A 22,794-nucleotide genomic window follows, 5' to 3' on the forward strand; every position below is an offset into this window, starting at 1 on the left:
ACTGCACAAAGATGCAGAAGAAATTATCTATGCTCTAACAAGCTTAGAATCAAATTTAGGACACACATACTAAGCAGCTGGAACAAGGGAAGGCAGGGACTGGGGCAAGAAGAAGGAGATTAACAGTAACAACATAAATATGTTGTTTCATGGATGTGCTATATGCACAGTTCTAGGTAGCTAGTTTTTATATATGGGCTAAATTGGTGTGGTATCTGAAGGCCATACTGAATCTCCACTATTCATTTTTTATATTCTGACAGGTCTGGGACCTGCCAGTACTATTTATCTGAAAGTATTTGTAAACACATTTGTTATTTTAACCTTAGAAATAGCATATTAACATTCAAGATAAAGTGCAAGGTCTCACACATAAATATTAAAGGAATTAAAAAACCCCCAGCACTTATCACTGGCCTAGTTCTGCATCTACTAATGTCAGTGAAAAGATTATCATTGTTTCCAATGGGTACAAAGTTAAGCTAATATCTCTTAAAAATTCTATCCTTAGCCTTTATTATATCTGTATACATATGGAAGTGTTTAATCTCCAAGGTAACTTTATACGTATTCAGTGCACCAGGGTGCTTCACTGTAAGATGTCAGCACTCCTTCAACAGCTGGCTATCAGAGTCAAGTTTCCAAGCCTGCTGTGTTAATCTTTTAAATTCTGTCCCAACTGAGATCAAACATTGCACCTTCTATAATAAGACTGACAACATCTTAATGGGCCCGATAACAATCAAGAGATCTTAGAATCACTTCTCTATTTTGCGCTGTGCTTATTTTGCCCTTATATCTGATGTGGTATTGCAAAAAAAAAAAAAAGGAGGAAATATTGAAATTGCAAGAAAAATCTGTTGTCATTCTTTTTGAAGTGGTACTCAATTAATCAGGGCAGTTTGTCTATAGCAAATGAACCATGGCTTTTAAAAATAATGTTGCTGTCAGTGCAAGGAACGTTGTCAAGGCTAGTACAGTTGGTCTAAACTCTCTGACCTGCCTTAAGAATGTCATGAATCACTTTGGAACATTTCATACATTCCTGACCAGCCTTTATGCAGTCAGTGAACATGCCTTCATTATGAATTCTTGGATATTTAATGTTTTCTTTAAAGCCTTTGCTCCTGGAGACAGGTGATGATGTGACAATCTCTGCTTTTACTAAAAAATAAAAGAAAGTACATTTCTGGGCCTTCTCTACAGAAAAAGAATGTTGTAAGTTTGACCCAAGTCTTTGATAAAGATTTAAAAATTAGAAGGCAGGTAAAAAGTACCCCATATATATATATATTTAAAAGGTTACATTATTTAACACAATCTTATGATTTGGCGGGGGGTGGGGAAACATGCTTATCCATGATTTTTGAACATGAGGGGTTGGTAATCCTGTAACTCTGGGTGAATGTAAGCACTTCCACTGGGGCTAGAGACAGACTTTACGCACAAACTGGTTTAAACAGTCAGAAAGAAGATTAAACCTGTAACAGAACAGACATTTAGTGCACATGAACCAGTTTGCCAAAACTTGTTTGCAATAAACCTGGTTGAATGTAGTATCAGACTTAACTGATTGAGCTCAGACTGGTTTATGCAATGTCTGTCGTAAACCCCTTCCTGGTTTAAGTTAAGCCAGAGTCCCCCAGCATCCCCGCATGCTCTCTGGGCTGGGCTCTCTGCTCCAGCCAAGCAGGGCTGGCCCTGCCCTTCTGCTCCCCAGCCTGAGCAGGGACAGGCAGGGGCAGATGCTGGCCCAGAAGGGAGCAGGGGAGAAGTTTACAGCAGCGGGGGCATGGCCAGCCCTGGGAATAACCTTGGCTGAAGTGGTAAGAGAGGGATTTAATTCCCCCACCCCCTGTCCCACTGGCATGGACCCAAGCTGGGTCTGCTGGGTGCTCCCCCCTTGCTGCTGTAGCGGCGGGGCCAGGCTCAGCCAGAGGCAGGCTGGCATAGCCACTGAAGCAGACGGGGCAGAGAGGAGGGTTGTTCCCCCTCTACCTCCACTGCCCCGACCGCCGTTACTGCTGCTTGCTCTCTGCTTAGGGCAAATGGCAAAATAAGCCCCCTACTGCCCCCTCTGCCTTCCCAGCCAGTGTCTGGTCATGCCCCGACCCTGCTGCTGCAGCGGCAAGGGGGCAGGGCCCTTGATGCAGGCAGCAGCCCCTGTCATGGTGTCAGGGAGCACAAGCCCCTTTCCAGTATGGGCGCTGTGCTGCAGGGTGGGCAGAGCTGCAGTGGACTGTGCATAGCGAAACCAGGACTCGGAGGGGGCCAGAGCAGCTTTTCCTGCCTTGCAGCATGGTCCCCTCACTGGAAAGGGGCTTGCACTCTGGGAAATGGTGACAGTGGCTGTTGCTCGTCATAGTCGCTCCCCCCTCGCTGCCCCAGCGGCCAGGTGGGAGCAGGGCCAGGCACTGGCTGGCAGGCCCCCTTAGGTGGGGGGCAGGGAGAAGAGTTATTGCCCCCCCAGCTATCTGGTGGAGGGGGCAGTAGGGGGCTTCCACTGCTTGTTCGAAGCAGGGAGTGAGCGGCAGCAGTGGTGGTCAGGGCAAGCAGACCTGACTGTGGTCCCCTGGGGGCAGTGGGGGTAGTGGGGGGAATAGCCCTGCTCCCTGCCCCCTCTGCTTTAGGGGCATGCCAGCCAGTGTCTGGCCATGCCTGGCCCCACCGCTGCTGCAGCAAGTGGGAAGCGCCTGGCAGACCCGGTTCAGGTCCCTGCCAGTGGGGCATGGAGGGGGGAATTAAACCCCTCTCTGGCCAGTTCAGCCAAGACTACTGCTGAACTAGCCACATCCCACCCCACTCCCCGCCCCCGGCACAGCTTCCCTGCAGCTGAGAGCATGGTCTAGTGCCCCATGGCCTCTGGCCTGAGCCACTGCAGGCATGTGCCAGCATTTCCTTGGTCCAGAGGGAATGTCTGTACTGTTACAAATCAATTTAACCTAGGTAGGTTAGACTAACCTGAAAAGATTGAATCAATCCAGGTTTCAGCTTTTTGAATGTCCAGCCATAGACACACTGTCACAGGGACCCAGAGACTCCTGTTACTTGAAGGGATGATGCAGCAGGCTGGGCTGGCAGGTAGGAAGCAGGTGAACTGCTGGAGAGCTAGCTACCAGCACCGGGGGCAGACATCCAGGCTGCCCAGGAGCAAAGAGCTGCAAGCAGCTCACTAAGACGCCACAGAGAGGTAGGCTCATCATCAGGCCTAAATGGACACCCCTGTGGGTGGCTGGGGAGCCCACAGAGGGGTGCTTGAGGGTACACTGGGGTTTAGCCCACAGTGGGGTGTCTGAGGCGTGAACTACATACAATTGGTGCCTGGGAGCATGCACAGTTTTGGAGCCCAGCCAGGGGCCAGGGCTCAGGACCAGGCAGGCAGTAAATGGAGAAGGGCAAAGCCTGTGGGGCCCGAGAGAAAGGCTAGACAGGGACTGGAGCCCAGAAACCAGGTCCCGTGCAGTGGACCAACATAGAGAGGGACCCATCCAGATAAAAGGGGCTGAAGCTGGGAAAGCAGAAGCCCCAACAAGGGTGTGGAGGCCTGAAGTGATAACGGGTAACATCTGTGAGCCCTGGATGAGGCTGTAGGGGTGGAAGGAGGCCACATTAGCCCTTAAGACAGTAGGTGCCCTATGGGGGCACAGACAGACCAGGAGGGGCAGGACTGGGACCAGTGGGGTCTGGGAGGGACCTGCTAGCTGGCAGAAAGATAAGGGCTTGCTCTGGGACCCTAGGGCAGCCTCCCTTTTTACAAATCAACTAATTCCATCCAGGTGTCGCCGGTGGGAGAAAAGAGAGAGTACCCACAGAGCTGCAGTAGGGAAGGAGCCATGTGGCCACCAGACAGTGTTACGGCTGCCCCTGCGGCCTGAACTTGCCGCCATGCAGCTTCCTCTAGTTGGGATTTCTGAGTAGACTCTTGTTTTGGGGTGAGAGAGGGAGGAAAATTATAGCTGTTTGTTTCCATACAAATATCTTTTCAACCATCTATTCATCTATGTAGGACCCACTGCACAAATATCCCACTCACACCTTTGAACATAAGAAATGCCATTCACTGGGTCAGACATGAGTCCGTCTAGGCCATTATCCTGTTTCACAGGGTGGCTGTGGATACTAACAGGGAAGGTGAACAGGGCATGTCCAAAATTTTCCATGCTCTGCTCCTCTCCCACTGCAGCTTTCAGCACTTGGAGGTTTAGGAAGTTGTACTGTATTCAGTATCTACTGATGGACACCTCCTCCAAGAACTGGCCCGATACCTTTTGAACTGGGTTATGCTACCAGCCTCCACAACATCTCATCCAATGAGTTTCACAAGTTAATTACATTCTGTGTGAAAAAAATCTCCTTTTGTTAGTTTTAAACTTACTACCTAATAGTTTTGTTTTATGTCCCCTAGTTCTAGTACTATGGGAGATGGTAAATAAGTCCCTAATTACTTTTTCCGCACTGCTTAATATTTTGTAAACCGCTATCATATTCCTCCCTCAAGCATGTCTGTCCTATTTTGAAAGCTCCTAGCCTATTTGTTTTCTCCTTATATGGAGTCTGTCCATATTCCTGATCATCTTTCTGGCCCTTTTTTGTACCTTTTCTAGTTTTTCTATCATCTTTTTGAAGTGTGGGAACCAAAACTACATACAGTATTCAAGATATGGATGGACCATGGATTTATAAAGAGGAATAGTTTACCATTCAATTATTAATAATTCCTTACATTTTATTTGTCTTTTTGACTGCTGCTGAACACTGAGCTGATGGTTTTTAATGAACTATCCACAATGTCCCCAAGACATCTTTCCTCAGTGGTAACATTTCATGTGGAGCCCATCGTTGTTTATGGATATTTTGGGTATTTTTCCCATGGGCATGATTTTGAACTTACCAAGATTCAATTTTATTTTCCATTGTGTTGCTCATCAGCTAAATTTTATAAGATCTTTCTACAGTTCTCAGCAGTCTAGCTTAGTCTTATCCCCTGAATAATTTCATCATCTGCAAACTTGGCTACCTCTGTATCCACCCTGTTCAGATCATTTATGAATACATTAAGCAGCACCAGTCCCTACACACATCCCTGGAGGACCCCACAGTTTACTTCTTTCCATTTTGAAAACTGATCATTTATACACGTTCTATTTTCTGACCCACGAGTAAGCCTTCCCTGTAATCCCATGATAACCCAATGTCCTTGATCTTGGATTTTGTCAAAGGCTTTTTGGAAGTCCAGATATACTGTATCAACTAGATCTTTAGAATCTGCATTTTTTTTGGTACCTTGAAGAACTCTGCTAGGTTGGTGAGGTACAAGTCCTCTTTTAAAAAAAAAGGATTTCTCCCCACACATGCTGCCAGCCAAAAACACGGCCATATTTGAATGCACCAATCCAAGAATGTATCCATCACCTATATAAATATATCAGCACACATGTATGAGCACATATGTACTCCCCATAGATATGAAACAATTATAGGCATCCACACACTCGTACCTATGCAAAAATATGTATGCATATATGCAGCCATATGCGTCACAAGCATGCATGTACCTGCCCACTCCCACTAATTCTAGCTTGTTAACTCTAACACCTAGATAAATTGCATCTTTCATTCTCACTATGCATTTTTATCTCTTGGATAGACTGTTGAAGCTATTCTGTGTTCTCCTCATGAAGAGAATGGTCAAGAGACTAGGACATGTGCCTTTACACTACTGTAATAATAGTCACTTTGTGGGCCACATGCCTGTGAATGTCTTTCAGTCTGTGTTGCACCTTCCCAGTCATGGATCTACAATACAGTAAACCACATGCTGTTATCCAGGGTAGGGATTTCATGATAATCATTTCCACATAGAAAATTACCTTTGTCTGGGAGAACACAGGAGGATTGTCATTTACATCCAGAACGTTAATAAACACAGTGCAAGTGCTGTTGAGACCTGGAAACAGAAACAGGGGAGCTTTTTAGGATTTCTTGACCGAAAGTAAATCCCTGAAAAAGGAGCAGACGCTCTTCAAAGGGGTAGTATCTGGGCTGCCTTCTGCTGTGTCTACAATACTGCGCTTTTGCCAAGAGATAATCTCATGTTTGTATTTAAGCTCTGTTTGGGATCTAAAGACAGCAGAAACCAGGAGAGCAATGTTGGAAAGATTTGAGTAGACACGATGAATTGGATTTAAAATATTACTTCCATAAATCCAGAATTACCTGCATTTTTTGTGTGTTTTCATGCACACACCAAACCCATCACATATAGAAAGTATTTTACTTATTATTTTTATTTATTAAAAATAAATGTTTCCCTGCCCTCTCTTCAGTACTCTAAGCCTTGCCCTTCCCTTCCTTGTACTATGTCTCTAGGATATGTGATTGTTCGGATAGGCGCTTTCTTCTGTGGATTGCAACGTGCTTAACAGCATAGTCTACATGCGAGAGGAGTCACGGCATGCTGGTTACCGGATGAAGTGGAGACCAGATGCTCAGTGGGTGCCTGTTGACCCAATAACACTGACCCGATTAGAGTGATTTACACCAGCTGAGAATCTGGCCCTTGTGTTCTAGGACCTTGGACAAGGCATCTCACCCAATTGTACAAAAGGTTTGTAATACTCCTCTGCTCCACAGAATCGCAAAATTAAATGGACTGAAACGTCACAGTCCAGCCTGAAAAAGTGCTGGAGAACTTCCCCCTTTGCCATGCCAAGGAGAAGGCCTTGATATCCTCACATGCGATGCTACAGAAATACCAAGCATCACGACTTGTGTTGCATGCTGTGACTTGTAGCTGCTGGAACAGGAGCTGTAACAGGGGTGTGTCACTGGTGATCACTAGATAATCATCCCGCTTCGTCATAGTGGGCAGAATAATAAATATGTACTCCGAATCCAAATGGCCGTGACAGCCATTGGCTAAATAGGTGTGTGTGGAGGGCCTCTGGCCAAATAGGTATGTGTGAAGGGCCTGCTATATTGAACAGTTACTCCCTAGAATAACAGCCATTTTTGAACCTGTTGAATTTCTGCCCTGGGAGGGGTACATAATATTGTGACAATTTCATGCCATGTGCAATCTGATCACTGTACTGAACTGGGGGAGTGGCAGCTTCATATGAGTTTCTCTGACATTAGGAATTGTTATTGCCTAATGATAAACCACTGACCAGAGGCTATGATCTGTAAGCAGACTTACCGCCCTTGTGCCCGACACGGTCTGCCGCTAGAACAAGGAGGTGGTACTGCTTCACAGCGCTGGCCTTCAGGCCAGAGTCCTGAAGTGTTACTATTCCAGTTTCATTGCCAATATGAAATGAAAAGCCAGTTGATGCTCGAGGCTTCTGGCTCAATATTTCATATACAATTTTTGCATTGTTAGTATGTGGGTCATCAATATCTTCTGCCTTGACTGTGATGATCTCACTTCCTGCACACAGGACAAAAAAAAAAAATCACTGATTCCCAGTAAAGTAAGGCACCATTACAAAAGCAAATTGCCTTTGTAAAAGAGGTGCATGTCTTGATTGTTAGTTTCCTATAAGAGATGGCCCAATCTGCAAAGATTAGAACCAGATCCAAACATTTCCCAAACTCAGTGCGCTTGGATCTGCAGTTTGGGACAACACCTATTTAATATTCAGAATTTAATAAATATGAGAGTGAAATACATCCTCATGATGGTGCAACAGAAACTAACATCTAGAAAAAAAGGAACATGCGAAATTATTCTTGTTTTGAGGTGGGAAAAAAAAGTGAGAGCTTAGTTGGTCAAGACCTACATTGTGAAACTTGTCACAAAATGACTTACAGGAACAAGGTCTCCTCCTAGCCTTTCCTTGAGGGTGTAGGTTGTTTGGTTTTTGCTGGGGGGTGGGAAGGGTTGTGTTTTTTAAAACTAGGTCAACTAGATGAGAAGGCCCTTTTGGCTTTAAATCTATGAATATTTTAATTATACCTTCTGCCTCATGTGTAGGCCTGATTAATGGGCTTGTTCCTGCAGCTCCTACTCAGGCAAGCCTCTCACTGAAGTCTCTCCTGGGTAAGGATTGCACAGCTGGACCCTAAGCATCATATTATCAGCATTCCTGCCAGCCATATGTTGGCCACCATAACAGTTTAACAACCTGTGGTGCTGCATAAGGACAGCTCTTACCTTTGGCTGTGTTCTCTTCAATTGCTACCTGATAAACATCCTGGGTGAAGACTGGCACGTTGTCATTCTCATCCAGCACCGTTAGCAGCAGCAGTAGTGGATCACTGTACAGCACGCCATCCTGGTTCTCAGCAAAAACTTGAATCTCATACTAATAATATTCAAATTGATTCATAAGAAAATGCATAATTAATCAGCTTTGCCAACCTTATTCATTTTAGCAGAACTAAATATTTATATTTTTTCTTAAGGAAAGTCTTGGTGAGTGAAATATGGCTGTAATCTATACAATTCTGTAAAATAAAAGGGAGTTATAAAGAACTGAAACTAAAAGCCAATAGCGTTTAGTAGAAAGTGTAGTAATTTCTTTAGAATTATAACAAGGACCTGTCAGTGTTAAATTATACCCGCTATTTATCACTATTATGTTGTCCAGCACTTTTTCAGTAAGGTTTTTTTTGGATTACGTAAGGCCTTCTCCTTCACTCCTTTTTCCAACAAAGGTCCTCTGTTTAAACTCTCTCCTTCCTCCTCCCTAAAGACTGTCCCTCCAGCTGGGGGAAATGATACATAAAAAATTAATTCTTATGTTACTGTGTGCTGCCTATGGACTATGACAGTGGGCACTATAAACAGCAGTTTCATTTGGAAACTAAGGGTATGGACACATGAACAATTTATTGTGGGGGGGAAAACAGGGCAGCAGTTTTCCATGCATCAGTTACTCAGTAGTAACTGCTGGTGGGCCCGCTCTTACTGCACTGACAGCTAAACTACCTGAGCTCAGCTGCTTCTTCCTGTGGGCTAGGAGCATCCAGACAACTGCTGTCTGGTAAAACCCGTTTGTCCCGTGGTAAGTTTTTTGTATACCTGCCCTACTAAGCTTCACCAAAATGTGTTTCTCTCTGTAACATAAGATACAATCACCTCTGCAATAGTAAGTCACAGAGTGAGACCACAATTGCACCCTGTTTAAAAAGTGCACAGGCAACTATTTAGCACTATTCAAATGATAGTATGCCAAAGGTTTATTTTTATAACTGTCTTCAACCCTCATGTCAAAGCTACAAACCAGTTGCATGCAGTGCTCCCAGCTTTTATATGTTCCAGAGATAAGAATCTATAGCTTGAAGTTAAAAACTCATATTGCTGATAGTAAAAAATAGATGCTAGTCACCCAGATGCTGATTTGAAGTCAGTCCAGATATATGGAAGTCCCAGGGGTCTTTCTATAAATACCTAAGGCCATGTGTTCTCATACCACTGGAAAATCATCAGCTTCTATTCTGCCTCATCTCCTTGGAAAAGCTTGACACTTAGCATTTGTGGTCAGGATACTGCTTCCTATTAACCTAAAGACAAAGGGCCATATCCTTGAGTTAGGCTGAGCTCCACACTCAAATGGTTACCGGAGGGCAAATTCAGAAGAGACTCCCGAAGGTAACTGCATCCACTTATTGCTTATGCATAGCCATATTCCAGCCCCTCGCATCTCTTTGGCTCAGGAATGGTCCCAGGCAGCCATCTATACCCTCCACCTGCATTGAAGTTTCACCACTATATAGAATGGCCCATAACCTGCCCCTCTTCTATTCAGTGAGCCAAAGCCTAAACCCTTTACTATTACTCATATTTACAGAACTCATTAGGATAATGACTGAAACTGGTATGGCTGAAGATCTCACAATGGGCCCAGTGGGAACAACTGTATGAGCAAGTAGAGGACAAAATAAAATTGGCTCAATAATTCAGATAATATCATTAGTGCCATTATATTATATCTGGATGAAACAAAATACCAGTGTACTTTTATTTGGGAGATTAGTATTTTCACCCTCAGGAGTTGAATCTTACTCTCACTTACACTAGCACAGTGCTCTCAGCAGGGATGCATTAGCAGAATCTATCCTTAATAGAACAGGAAGATTAGTCCAGGGGGTAAAACAAAGAACTGGGTTTACCATAAATCCTGGTTCGGTCATTTTAGGCAGGTCACTTAACCTTACCTCATGCCTTGATTTTCCAGCTGTAAAATGTGTAATAGCATTACCCTACCTCCCCAAGTTGAAGACAATATCCACTGGTGCCTAGCTACTACAGTATTGAGTGCCTTTGTCTCATGGCCCCAAGTTTATCTTTTTACATGCATGCAGTTTTGTTGGTGAATAATTAGCAAGGGAATCTTCTCCTTCACCAGATCTCTGAGTGCTTATTAAGGGAGCTGTGCTAAATCTTCTGAACTGCTTAATCCCTCCATTCATGCTTACCTCTGCTTGACTTTCTCTGTCTAGCTCTTGTGTCACATAGATGTTTCCTGCTGGGTCAATTGAAAAAAGACCCTGAGGGAAATTGTCTTTCAGAGAGTAATGGACTTCTCTGCTATTCCAGTGAACCTGGAATCAAGGGAACAAGCATTCACACAAAGAAGCAGCACACCAAGTTCCAAGGAACAATAATAGCAGCAATATTGAAATACTGTTGTTTCATCGACAAAAAGTGTACAGAGGACGTGAGTTGGTCCCAGTGAACACCTGATCATCACCTAAAGCCACCAGCACAATAATGAATACTTGGTACCTTTGTTAGCATCCCCAGAAGAGATAGGCGAGTGACTAGACATAGAAAATGAGCAACCCTCCCACCTTTAAACTCATCCATTCGGTTCAGTGCAAAGTAGGGTAGTTTTGTACTGTTGCCGCCCCTGTTTTTATCTGTTTGGATAATGAACAGAGAATGCTTTTCTATGGCTGTATCAGCCCAGCACCTTTCACAAATATCAAATTCATCTTTTCAAGAAGGTAGATATAGGGGTGAGAATTGGAGAAACCAGCACTGTTCTGACCTTCTAGCCCAAGTATGGTAGCTACAGCTGCCATCAGAGCAGACGTAGCTAACAATCAAGTTAATGAAGTTTGCCACAAAAAACTTATGTATATTTATATTATCTAAAAATGCTAGAGATGTGGTTTGCTACTACAGCATGACTCCATGAATCAAAAATACTGGGCTGTAGTCTCATTTCTGTCAAACCCATGGTATGTCCATTAACAAGCCACTTATAGCTTGATTTTTTTTTTCCACACTGAGCATCTTCTTTTGAATCTAATTGAGGCTGTAAGTGCTCATCACTTCTGAGTGTCAGGCCATCATTAATGCCTGTGCTACAGTTCCTGTAAAATGGACAACATTCTTGCTTACCTTCTGCCTGCAAAGCTTGAGTGCTTGTTTATGAACGTGTTTTGAGTCCCTTCAGTAAAATGCATTTTAAGATCAAATTGAGATTCTGGCTGCTGACAAGAGATTCCAAATACCTGCCATATCCCAGCCAGAAACAGTTGCATAAATTAAACTCAAAATGGCTAATAATGTTTCAATTGCTAGCCAAAAATAACCTAAGCTGAAACTTTTGGACAGACTTTCTTTAAGTTACATAGAATAATCTGTATATTCTAACAGCCAAAACAAAATCAAATCAGCAAAAGGTTTTGCCAAAGCAAAAGTTTAATCATTTTCAGATTGATTTAAATCCAAAATTAAATTACTGGAGCTAAAAATACCTACAACATCGCACTGGTGAAAAGCAATAAACAATTTTAAGGGAGTTATTATAAGGGCAGGTGAACAAGCAAACTCAGAGACAATTATAACTGCATTTTTTACTGTTGCCATGGAAATGTTGTAGCTACAAACACTTGTGTTTAGACTGTGCAGCCTAGGTGAAATATAGCCTGTCAGTTGTTTTTACAAGGCATAAACCCTTTCAGCTCCATGGGTGCAAAACAGTTCCTAACAAGGAGAAAGTAGAAGGTAACTGTTATAAATGGGATGTGTGTAATACTTCATCGGGTCTCAAAATAACAGAAGCCATTACGGAGGCCTCGTTCTAATTTAAACATCTGCGTTGTTTATGTTAGCACTAATGTGTTTCTTGGGTGACTTTGTTTAGATTTGGTGCCTCTTAAGCCATATGACTGTATTCCCAAACTATGCAGATGCAGTCACGTGAGTGAAAAGCTCCCTTACTGCACTACTTGACTTGCCACAGGGGACAGAGTGCAATCTGTGCGCTATGTTTAAAATAAGAACGTTATTTTTAAGCAGCCTTTTTTATTTCCTCTTCATCCTCTCATTCCTGAGGGATTCCCTTTGGAGTTCCAGTAAACAGAACAACAGCAGGTTGCTGTACATTAGACTACTCCGTCTTTCTGCTATTGCTGGAATAGGGAGAGCTTTACCGGCAAGTCAGGCAGGTTTGGACAAAAAAAGCAGGGACAATCCAGCAATATGAGAGCTTTCTCTTTGTAGGGGGGATGAATGGAAAGGTCTGGTATTGAATAGTAAGACTCAGTGACATAAATAAATAGAAACTTTAGCCTGTGAAACAGGAGCATGAGTGTTTTTAATACTACAAAATGGATGAAACACGTTTATCAGCCATCGCTTAAGATCATGTGGCAATAATGCTTCTTGCACTCCTACTTAAAATCAGCCTGCTTTTTTGAGCATCCAGACTACTGCAACCTGCCATTAATATAAAAGTTACAGACCATGCTTGTGCTTCTTCAGGACCATACGTGAGCAGAGTACTGATGGAAGAGGACATTCGTGTGTCTAAAGTTAAGCCTAAGAGTTTGTAGGCTCAATGCCCAGCTTATGACTTTTCTGAAAGAGCTGTGCAAACGCTGCTGTCCTGAGTCTCCTGCTTTTGCAAACTGCCCTCTTCACTCACCTGTGAAATGATTTTTGGATAGGTCACATTCAGGTTTTCTTGAAGGAGGACAGGGCTTGGGGCTATCCACGTGTTCTCCACAATTGTAATTTCCACTGTTGCTAGGGCACGATACCCCAGAGACTGATTCCCCAGATCTTTGACTTGCACAATTAGCTGATAATTGCTGACCTCAGATGAGTTTAATAAAGAGCTACCTACAAAATAAGAGAATCTTATCAACCATAGTTTTACATACCACTTTTGCAGAACTTGTAACACCTCCCAAGTAAGAGAGATGCACATTTCCTGCATGTTCCCTGTGGAGACATCTTCCAGGAGGAAGCAAGTGAAGGAAAAACAGGGAGCTGTAATATGGGAACATATTCTAGTCAAACTATCCATTTTGTTCAAGTCGTGGCTTTGACCTACTTTGCTACTACTTACCTGTGATACGTTGAACAAATTCCCCAGGATGAACAGACTTGTGCTGCATGCAATATAGCAGGTGACATCTTGTTGCTGGAAATATAGAAAAGAACCACCCTCTTCCCCTCTGATTGGGCCCACCTACATAATGTGCCAGCTTACCCTATGTGCACTATTCTGTTCTTTGACCTGCTGACAACAGGCTCAGCTTTATGGATGCTGTGCCTTATAATGAAACTGCTTCTAGTGCAGTGAAGGTCCATTCTGGTAGAAATGTATTCCAGCCACATTATGAACAAAACTAAAATTAACCTCTCCTTAAACCTATAGGCCTCATTTCACCTGAACCCTTTTTGTTTTGGGGTTCTTGCTGGGTTGGACTGGCAGGTTTTAACTGATAACTTAAAACAGAGCACTTATATAAGTGAAGCAAATGATTCCCAGCTCTCTGCTGTCCTGCCAGCTGGTCCCGATGTTTCCCAAGCGTTCCAGTGACCTCTAGCCTTTATCTACAATGGAAACAAGTGCTCTCTTAAGAGATGAGCCATGACTATTTTTTAAGGCAGCTCTTGAACCCTCTCTCATGGAAACATTTAGTGTTACTATCTTAGCATTGGGTTTGCCTTCAAGTGCACTTTAGATGCTGTAGCAACTGATATCTAATATTTGAAAGTGTAATAAGAAATGCATTAAGTAACATCAAAGACCAATTTCTGACCACAGGACTTGCCTTTGCACACCTAAGTTATGTACACTTACTTCATGCCTATAGCAGTACCATGCATAAGGGACTAATTAATGATTGCACCTCCATTGTAATGTAGACATAAACATTTGTGTGCCTTTTTTTAATATCAGTGCATCTTTGCAGGGTATTGAAAGTCAGACTCCACTATTTTTTTCTGTTTTATTCTGTTGTTGTTTGGTAGATGCTATATTTAATCCTTCTGTTTTGAGGAAATGTCGCTCTACAAATATCTATTGGTTAATTAAAAATTAATTTAAGTTAATTAAAATCGTAAAATGTTGGCTTTGGTTGGACAGGTTTTTTGCCAACACGTGGCAATTATAACAAAAAGAAAAGTCTGTGACAGCAGATCCTTGTAAGATGACACTCATCTCCTTCTTTTGCTGTGAAAAAAAGCTCTGAAGCTGGATATGCTACTGTGGATGAGCAGGAGGCATTTATTGCATTATACTTCTCTTCCCAACATTTAGTATCATTCCATTTTCTTCTAGAATTTCTTATGAATGTTACTTTTCCTTTGAGGCAATTGGGAAGGACCCGATTGATACTAAATAATAGGCATAGTTTGTGCCATGAATCAAATCATGGGTTTCAGAAAATCTGTAGATTGATTTAATCCCTTACCCATTTGTACTGCCTTTATTAAGTTGCACTTTCCCAAGTGATCTATGGCTGTTGCATTCATATGGACATCCAGTACACAGTGATGGCAGGTGCACAAAATGAACTTCAGAAAGACCTTTCATTAGACAAGAAAACGATGACTACAACCTGTCATTATTGGTGATGCATGGCGTGGGTGTACACAAAGCTTCTGGCTGTATGTTTCAAGGATAACAATGTGCAAGTGCCCAGCTCCACTTTACAGTCTGCAGCTTCAGAAAAATCTGCTACAAAGTAAAACTTGGTTGCACACAGAAAAGATTACAATTACAAGCCAGATAGAGAACTGTGAGACCAAATGGCTTCTTGCAGAATGATGGCAATGTCATTTGATGGCCCAAGTGAAAGGCAGTATGTTACCAACTGAACAGGTGGGTACAGACATTACACTTAATGTGCTTTAAGCATGCACACTTAAAAATGGAAACAGAGTCCACAGAAAACATTTTCTTAAGATGTGGAAGGTAACAGTGACTCTTGGCTGGAGTGGGACATTGCACCCTGCCCCTGGAGGGCTGCCTGCTGCCTGGACAGGACTAATGTCCCCCTATCTCAGCAGTAGAGAGGTCCAGGTCCCAGCTCCCCAACTGGGGCAGGGGACTTGGAAAGAGCTGCAGGGAGGGGTAGGTCCCAGCCTCCTACCCTGAACTCACCCTGCTAGCTGCCACACCAGCAGATCGGGCTAGGGTGCTGGGACCTGCCCCACCCCTGCAGCTTTTCCCAAGCCCTTGATCGCCCCATCGGGACACGGGGCTGGGACCTGCCCCTGACCGGGACAGTTCTTAGCCCCCACTCCTCAATCGCAGTGTGGTGGCTGGAAAGCCTGTTCCCCACTCAGCTCCATGATCACTTAGAACAGGCTCCCCAGCCCCTGCCAGCAGGCAGCTCCCAGTACCAGCTTGGCAGTTGCGAGTCCAGTGCTGGGAGATCTCTATCTCCCACAGCCAGCTCCGTGACAGTGAGGCCAGCACTGGGAGATGAGGATCCCCACCTCCTGGGCTCCCGATTGTGATGGTGAAGTGGAGGCTGGGAGATAAGGATCTCCTAGCCCTGACTCCCGAATCATGATCTCAGAGCAGGGGGCTAGGAGCTCCGTGCTGCCAGGGCAAGGGGATATAATCCCTGTTTGGACTCCCCTGGCTGCAGGCAGCTCCTGGAGCAGGGAACAATCTCCCACCCCCTGCTGGCCAGCTGACTGGGAGCAGCTTGTTCCCAGTCAGGCATTTACACAAACGCTACTGCGCAATAACTAATCACAAGTCAATTTGTTACTTGCATTTGCTCTGGTACACTACACTACTGCCCAGTAACGCATTTCCTATAGATGCACTCAGTAAGTTTAAAATGAACAAAAGTAAGGTTTTTTTTCAGATCCGTGTAATTAAGGTGTGGAACTCATTGCCCCCAGACGTTGTGGAAGCTGGTAGTTTAGCTAGATTCAAAAAAGGGATTGGATAAATTCTTAGAAGTAAGTATCAGTAGCTGTTGTGCCTGGGAGTTAGGGATACACCCTCTGAATTAGAACTTCACAGACCTTAAATGCAAGTGAGAGAGGAACAGTGGGGAAAACCCCCTAGTCATACACAGTTCACTCTCCCTTTCAGCATCTGCTCTCAGCCCCTGCGTGGACCTATGGTCTGACCCAGAAAATGGCAATTCTTATGTTCTTATGTAACCCACTTTTGTCAGTTTAAGCTTTCAGAACCATAATTATTCAAATACTTCAGCACAAACAAGGCAAAACTTCAGAGCTGTAGCTTACCTTCTGCAGACAAAAAAACAGCTCCTGTCCTCGAGTTTATTTCAAACATGTTCTCTGAGGGTTGGCGTGGAGTTTGAGTGAGTATTTTGTACTGTAAATCAGCATTTGGCGTGGAAGGGTCATCCAAGTCAATGGCACTCACATGCATGAAAGATGTTCCTGGGTTTAGAAAGATTGCAGATTGGGTTTGGGTGGCACAATTCTCTGTCTTAAAGCATCCTAATTCACCAAGAAAAACACTTTCCATGGCAGCATTTCAGTTCTCTTTCTGTAGCTGAACTCTTCACATCTGGAATAAATAAAACTCTGTGGTACCTATAGAGATGCAATGTGTCACCTATTTTTTTCAGTTGAAGGGGACAGATTACGTGTAGTGTAGCTAGCTTCCCTCATTGGTTTGTTTAACTTGGCTTTGGGTATTGATGCTAGTTTAATAGTTTCTCTTAGAAATATAAGTTTAGAATCTTACACCACTTGACTTTTCAAATCCCACAGCTGCCTCAGATGCCTATTGTCAATGAGCCGTAACAAGAAATACTTTGCGGCTATGCAGCACCTTCTGAGGCATTCAAAGGTCTGTATAAATGGGGTGTTAAGCCTAACAACATCTCTCAGAGTCATCACCCTCATTTAAGAGGCATGCTAGAGATGTTGACTCTCATGATATCTGGTGTTTTTTCTTGAACCACCAACTGCTGAAGCTTTGTGATTAGGTGAGACTCACATTTCAGTGAAAAAAGAGAACATTTCTCTGGTTCCCTGAGACCTCAGGACATCTTTAAAGCTTCAGCTGCAAGGTCATTTCTTCCCGAGTTCCTGTTGGTTTAGTCAAGGAGGCTGCCTCTTGGTTCAGCTATTGGAGTTACTGCTGACAAGCTGCATGGGTCTCGCTCTGGGAAAATACAGGACGGAGAGAGCTCTTCACGGGTTAAGCTCACTTTAGCACATGGCCACAAATTGGCAGGTCAGTGCTGGTGTAAGGGTGGGGGCAGATAGTCAATGAGCTGCGTTGTGTGCCTTAGGGCAGAGTGGCAGCATGTGACAGGCTGACTTCGATGTGTACATATGCCCATCAGTACCACAGTTTACCATCCAGGTGCCAGGTCTGACACAGGTGCAAAACTGAGACAAAATACAGGAGTATTTGGTAGAAATGTAAAGGACAAGGGACCTTTGTGTAGTCCCCTGCACCTTTTTATGCCCTGATTTGGTACATTTATACTTGTTCTTCCCTGATGTAAATTACAGCAAAAGTCGCAAGGTAGCAAAACTAGAGGTATTTGTGCTTTGCAGGAAAACACAGATACCCCACTTCTGAATCCTGTCCTGTCATGACTGAAGTCAGTGGTTCTAGGGATCCCTATTCAGTGGCCTAACTAGGAGACAATGACTTTGTCTCTTCCAAGAACCAATTTGGGCCTAGCTTTAATGGGGCTATCGTGACCATGGGCAGATCTGGGATTTTGAAAAAATCTGCAGGGTGCAGATGGTGTGCTATGTCATCACATATAATGCAACAAGCATTTTTTCTCCAGGTGAAAAGAAATTAGTAATAAGCTAGGGACCTTGGGCTGTATTATTCAGTTTAAGCTAAAAGCAAAAACAAATATAATTTTATTAGAACATGCATTAATTTACTATATCATATATTATGTAGAAAACCCCCCACAACAAACTAGTTAAAAATGTTGTTTCTTGCATCCTGTTGTCATTAGAATTAAATCTACATTTCATAAAACAAAATCTAGCCTTAAGCATGTCGACAGTGCAATGTTTCACTGAAAGTTATTTCCATACCTGAGTTGATGTTCACCTGAATTAATGTTTCCATACTGAGTTAACTTTTTTAGCTAGAGTTAAAAACAACCTGCAGGGCTATGAAATTAAAGCAGCAAACAGAGAGAAGAATTGAAGAGAGGATAGCTTGATTAGTGGAACGGCAAGACTTAAAAAAGGAGAGAGGGTCATTAACATCTGTTGAACGAAGAGTTTAGAAAGAACAGGTTGATGATAATGACCCATGAAGTCAACTGAGTTCCTCACTGCTGTCAGAGTAGAAATGCTGCAGGCATTGCTAGGAAGTTTGTTTTAAACTTTGGGTGGAGTAGGAACCAGAGTGGGGTATGAGTATACCACTGCCCCCCTTCCTCCCAGATCTGCCCCTGACCCTGGTTTATGCCAGCTGAGGGTTTACCTGTTCAGTGAATTCTTGTTGCAGTGACCATATGTAATCTTTCCACTGAGTAAGTGAATAGCATGTTGCATAATCAATCTTTCAGGTGAAAAACATGTTTGAAACATCTTTGGAAAAAATAATCCCTGCCATATGTATTTGGGTGTTCTCTCCTTCCTTTTCCATCCTGAATAGGTATGTGATGTTGTTAGGGTGTTTGTAAATGACACTTTGAAATGGCTTTAAAGCGGGTTAAATGGCTTTTGCACTGCTTTAATGGCACTGCTGTTTGCACATTCAGTGGTGTATTGTGCATTAATTCCAGCTGCTGTAGCACATTCGGTGGCATAATGCACCTTAAATTTAAAAAAAACACCACTTCAATTTAGGGGGAATTAAACCTTTGTGTCATGTACATATGCCCTTCAGCAGTACAGCTTTGGTGTTCCATGTTAGAGACTATTGCCTTTAAGCAGTGTAAAGCAAAGTAAAACTATGTCCTGCCTTTGTTTTACACTAGTTTAACTGGCATGTTGCAAAAATAGCGGGGAGTAAGTATTAGTTTGCAGATCACACAATCAGGTGCTATTCACAACATGCTAATTTAACAGTTTCATCACGCTCACTTTGCATAAAAGCACACATAGGGTTTGACCCACATAAAATGGCGAAACACCTGCCCACTAAACCTTCCAATAGCTGGTTTGTGGTATGGCTTCCTTCCCTGATGAATAAACTAAGATAAACTTCCAGTCGCATCTTTTCCAAGAAATGAGCGTAGTGAACAGTCATCAACCCCGCTCCAGGAGATTCCAGGAGATGAGTGTAGTGAGTATGCTGTATTTCTATTACTGACTAGTGTAGTGAGTATACTGTATTCCTATAACTGTGTATGCTGTATTCCGGTTACTAGAGTGGGGAAATCTCTCCCCAAATAAGGGTTAAAGTTTGGAATAATAATCAGAAAAACCTGTTAGGTTAAATGCCAGTAATATTATTCAGATTGCAGCAGTACATTTCTCTGCCTGTTTTTTTCCCTTGGTCCTCGAGTTTTTTGACAAATTGTAGCAAATGACAAGTGCCCATTAAAACTCATTTAGCCTTCACACTATGAAACCTTTTGTTGCTGTGACACGAGGTTACTTTCACCTCTCACAGTCTTATGGAAATGCACAGCAAACCTTTTATAACAGTCTACAATACAAAGAATGTTGCTGTCAAGAGCCTCCTCCTGGGATATGACGCAAAGCAGCATGACCAGTGCAACCCAAATCAATGCCATTGAACTTAAGGCAACTACAGATTTTAGGTAGAAGGAACTGCAGGTCTTTAATTAAAGGCTTTATCCTTTACACCTGTTTTACACCTCTATAAATCAGTGGCATTCAGTGGAGTTACTCAAAGAGTTTACAGCCATGTAAGAGGAGAATGAGGCCTGAATGGACCTGGCTTTCTGTTCTCTCTCACCTTGTGTCCTGACTGACACCTCTGTTGGCATAAAAATACTACAGATGTTGTGTGGGGGCTTTTTACGTGCCTTTTTTAACTCACTTACCCTACAGGACCAATTAGTGAGAAATCAGCCTCTATATTTAACTTTACCCCTCCTCTACTGGATGCAGACAAGAATAGGAGGTTTTTAAAAATGTTTTAGCTAATGTGTTACAACTTTACTGCAGAAAGTAAGGTGTATTTTAACATGCTCACAGGTAAAGGTGACCTGCAGACTGTTCCTTTAGGTGTTTTTAATATGTTAAAAAGCAACTTGTTCAAGCATCACTTTCTATCTTAGAACAAGTTAGTAAGAATGTGTTACTACCATGCTCTGAAACACCACCTTTTAATCTTAGTTGAGACAAACCCTCACATGCTGAGAGTCTCAAAGTAGAGGGGGCATCACTCCTGCTTTAGGTGCCCTTGGACATTTGTAGAGTGGTGCAGGTGGCACTAAGAGTCTAGTACACATCCTAAAGTCACTCTTGTGCCCAGTAGAGATACTGGACTAAATCAAGCTTTCACCAGTTTATGCACTGTTGCTATCCCATTGTATCCTGGCATATTGCTTGGAAGGTAACTCATTCCACTGCTGTTTCTGACTTTCAAGGGTAGATCTGCAAGGCAACTTTTCACCATGTTTGTGGTAGCAGCCATTTGTGATCCCGATTTAGGTTAATGTGAGGAGATTGCTTAACCAAGACAAACATTCTGATTCTCGATATGAAAAGTCCCGAAACTACATCTGGTACCGTTACAAAAAAAAATCTCTTTATGACTTTATACTCAGCAGTGCAATAACATTTGATGTTTAAAAATACGTTGGAAAGTTTATCTATAAAACTAATGATAGAACAGTCAAGCTTCCAAGATAGGCTCCTTTTAGCCTGCTTATCTCCTCCCTGACATTTCACTACTGAGCATCAGTGAGCAGGAAGCTTTGTACTGACATCTGAAAGCAACTCTCCAGCAGCAGTGTGCAAAAGGCTATGGAACAAGCAGTCACATGGTTTCTATATTTTCTCTCTTGTTTACTGCATGCATGTCGCCGAACGACAAATAAAAAGAATGCACTAATCCCAAAGAGTAAGGCACTCAACTTCTCACATCCACACATATGGTTGTGGTTATCTCTGAAGAGGGAAGCCATTTTGTATTTGTTCATGTCTGCTCAAGCCCCCACTGTCTTAGGCGAGGAGATAATCTCCAAGTCATTTCTAATGAAAACACAATGCAATTATACAAACGGATGATCTTAAAAATGGAATGCTTGATCCAGTTTAGCAGGATTAGCACGAAAACCCTTGGCATGTTTTAAGTGGGAGGGAGGCAAGTGAAGATGAAATCTGTCTTTCCGTAAGGAGTCAGGGAGATCGTTATTACCTTGCTTTGTCCCTTTGCTGAGAATCCCGGAAAATACCTCCTCTGCCAGGACTGGCATGTTGTCGTTTTCATCTTTTACTGTGATCGTTATGGTTACAAGATCAGACACTGGCTGCTCGTCTTCATCTTTTGCAATTACCTGATTTTAAAACAGAATGCTTTTATACCTGCATTTTTACATTTCACTTTTAAAGGTTAGTGTGAAAATATGACTACTGTTTTTTTAAATCTATGACAATATCCCAGGAGGAGGCATAGGAACCTTCTAGAGAGCAGCACCATGAAATTAGAGTAGGGCAGGGGTAGTGCTATCGTAAAGCATTTGCACTGTATTGTGTTAGTAAATTTGTAACGATCCTGGTTCAGTGTTGGAAGAAAGTGTGTTTCTTCTCCACTGTCACATGATGGTAAACTTAACACGCTGCTTCGGCACCAGTCAGTTCAGCTTTCCTAGTGACAGATCTGCAATGCATTTCTTCAACAGAAAGAAACAAAAGGGGATGTGGAGGGAGGGAAAATGACTCTGACTCTGGGCAGCTAATATTGCTTCCTTTGTGGAAGAGCTGGAATCTTGCCGGAGTGGTGTCCAGGAAATATGCGAGACGCAGGTTCTTCCCCGATATCTTTTCTTGGACCACCTGCAGATTTAGGAGAGCGGCTAAACAGGATGCTCCGTCAGCTTAGCCAGTGCAGAATAGGATGGCGGAGTGAAGATAAAGTCCCATCCCCGGGCCTTTCAGGCTGTCTGGGGCCATTGTCAGTACAGTAGTATTGATCCTCCAAGGAGCATAAGATCTGAGATTGTGGTTGTTCCTGGTTGGAGGGGTGGAATGAAAAGGTGTCTGCTGTCACCTTAGAGAGGCTGTGTACATGTACCCAGACAGAGCTAGTTGCAATCTAGCCCTATGTGTTGTCCAGGAAAAGAGCTGTGTGAACAGACCTAAGCATCCAGATATTAACAGTATTCCTATTTCATGATACTACAGGCCACCCAACCAGGGGGAAGAGCTGGACCAGGAGTTCTCAGGTCAGCTCGCAGAGGCAGTTAAGTCGAGGGTGACCTAAACCATCCAGACATCTTCTGGGAAGAGCAGTGAGCCAGGTCTGACTGCTCACGTAGGTTCCTAGCTGAGTTACAGGACCTCCGTCTAACCCAGGAGGTGCATAGTCCCACCAGGGGAAATGCCTTGTTGGACCTGGTCCTGGCCACAAGCGACGACCTGGACTGTGGGTGCTCGACCACCTGGGCGATAGCAATTATTGCCTACTGGAATTTACC

At 43.3% G+C, this 22,794-nt stretch overlaps 1 protein-coding gene across 2 annotated transcripts in view; it reads right to left on the bottom strand.

The window, feature by feature from the left end:
• Nucleotides 1–22,794, bottom strand: part of CDH16 (cadherin 16) — a 76,822-nt gene that overhangs the window by 33,206 nt on the left and 20,822 nt on the right. For both annotated transcript variants that reach the window (XM_090063000.1, XM_090063001.1), the window contains exons 5-11: nucleotides 21,516–21,654; nucleotides 16,466–16,624; nucleotides 12,885–13,081; nucleotides 10,423–10,548; nucleotides 8,156–8,306; nucleotides 7,199–7,429; nucleotides 5,871–5,947 (exon numbers count right to left, since the gene is read on the bottom strand). In XM_090063000.1, the coding sequence (XP_089919126.1) occupies nucleotides 5,871–5,947; nucleotides 7,199–7,429; nucleotides 8,156–8,306; nucleotides 10,423–10,548; nucleotides 12,885–13,081; nucleotides 16,466–16,624; nucleotides 21,516–21,654 (1,080 nt within the window). The remainder of the gene's footprint in view (nucleotides 1–5,870; nucleotides 5,948–7,198; nucleotides 7,430–8,155; nucleotides 8,307–10,422; nucleotides 10,549–12,884; nucleotides 13,082–16,465; nucleotides 16,625–21,515; nucleotides 21,655–22,794) is intronic.

The sequence above is a fragment of the Crocodylus siamensis genome, chromosome 9, assembly GCF_052110815.1.
Source record: "Crocodylus siamensis isolate JL-2025a chromosome 9, ASM5211081v1, whole genome shotgun sequence".
Classification (NCBI taxonomy): Eukaryota; Metazoa; Chordata; order Crocodylia; family Crocodylidae; genus Crocodylus; species Crocodylus siamensis.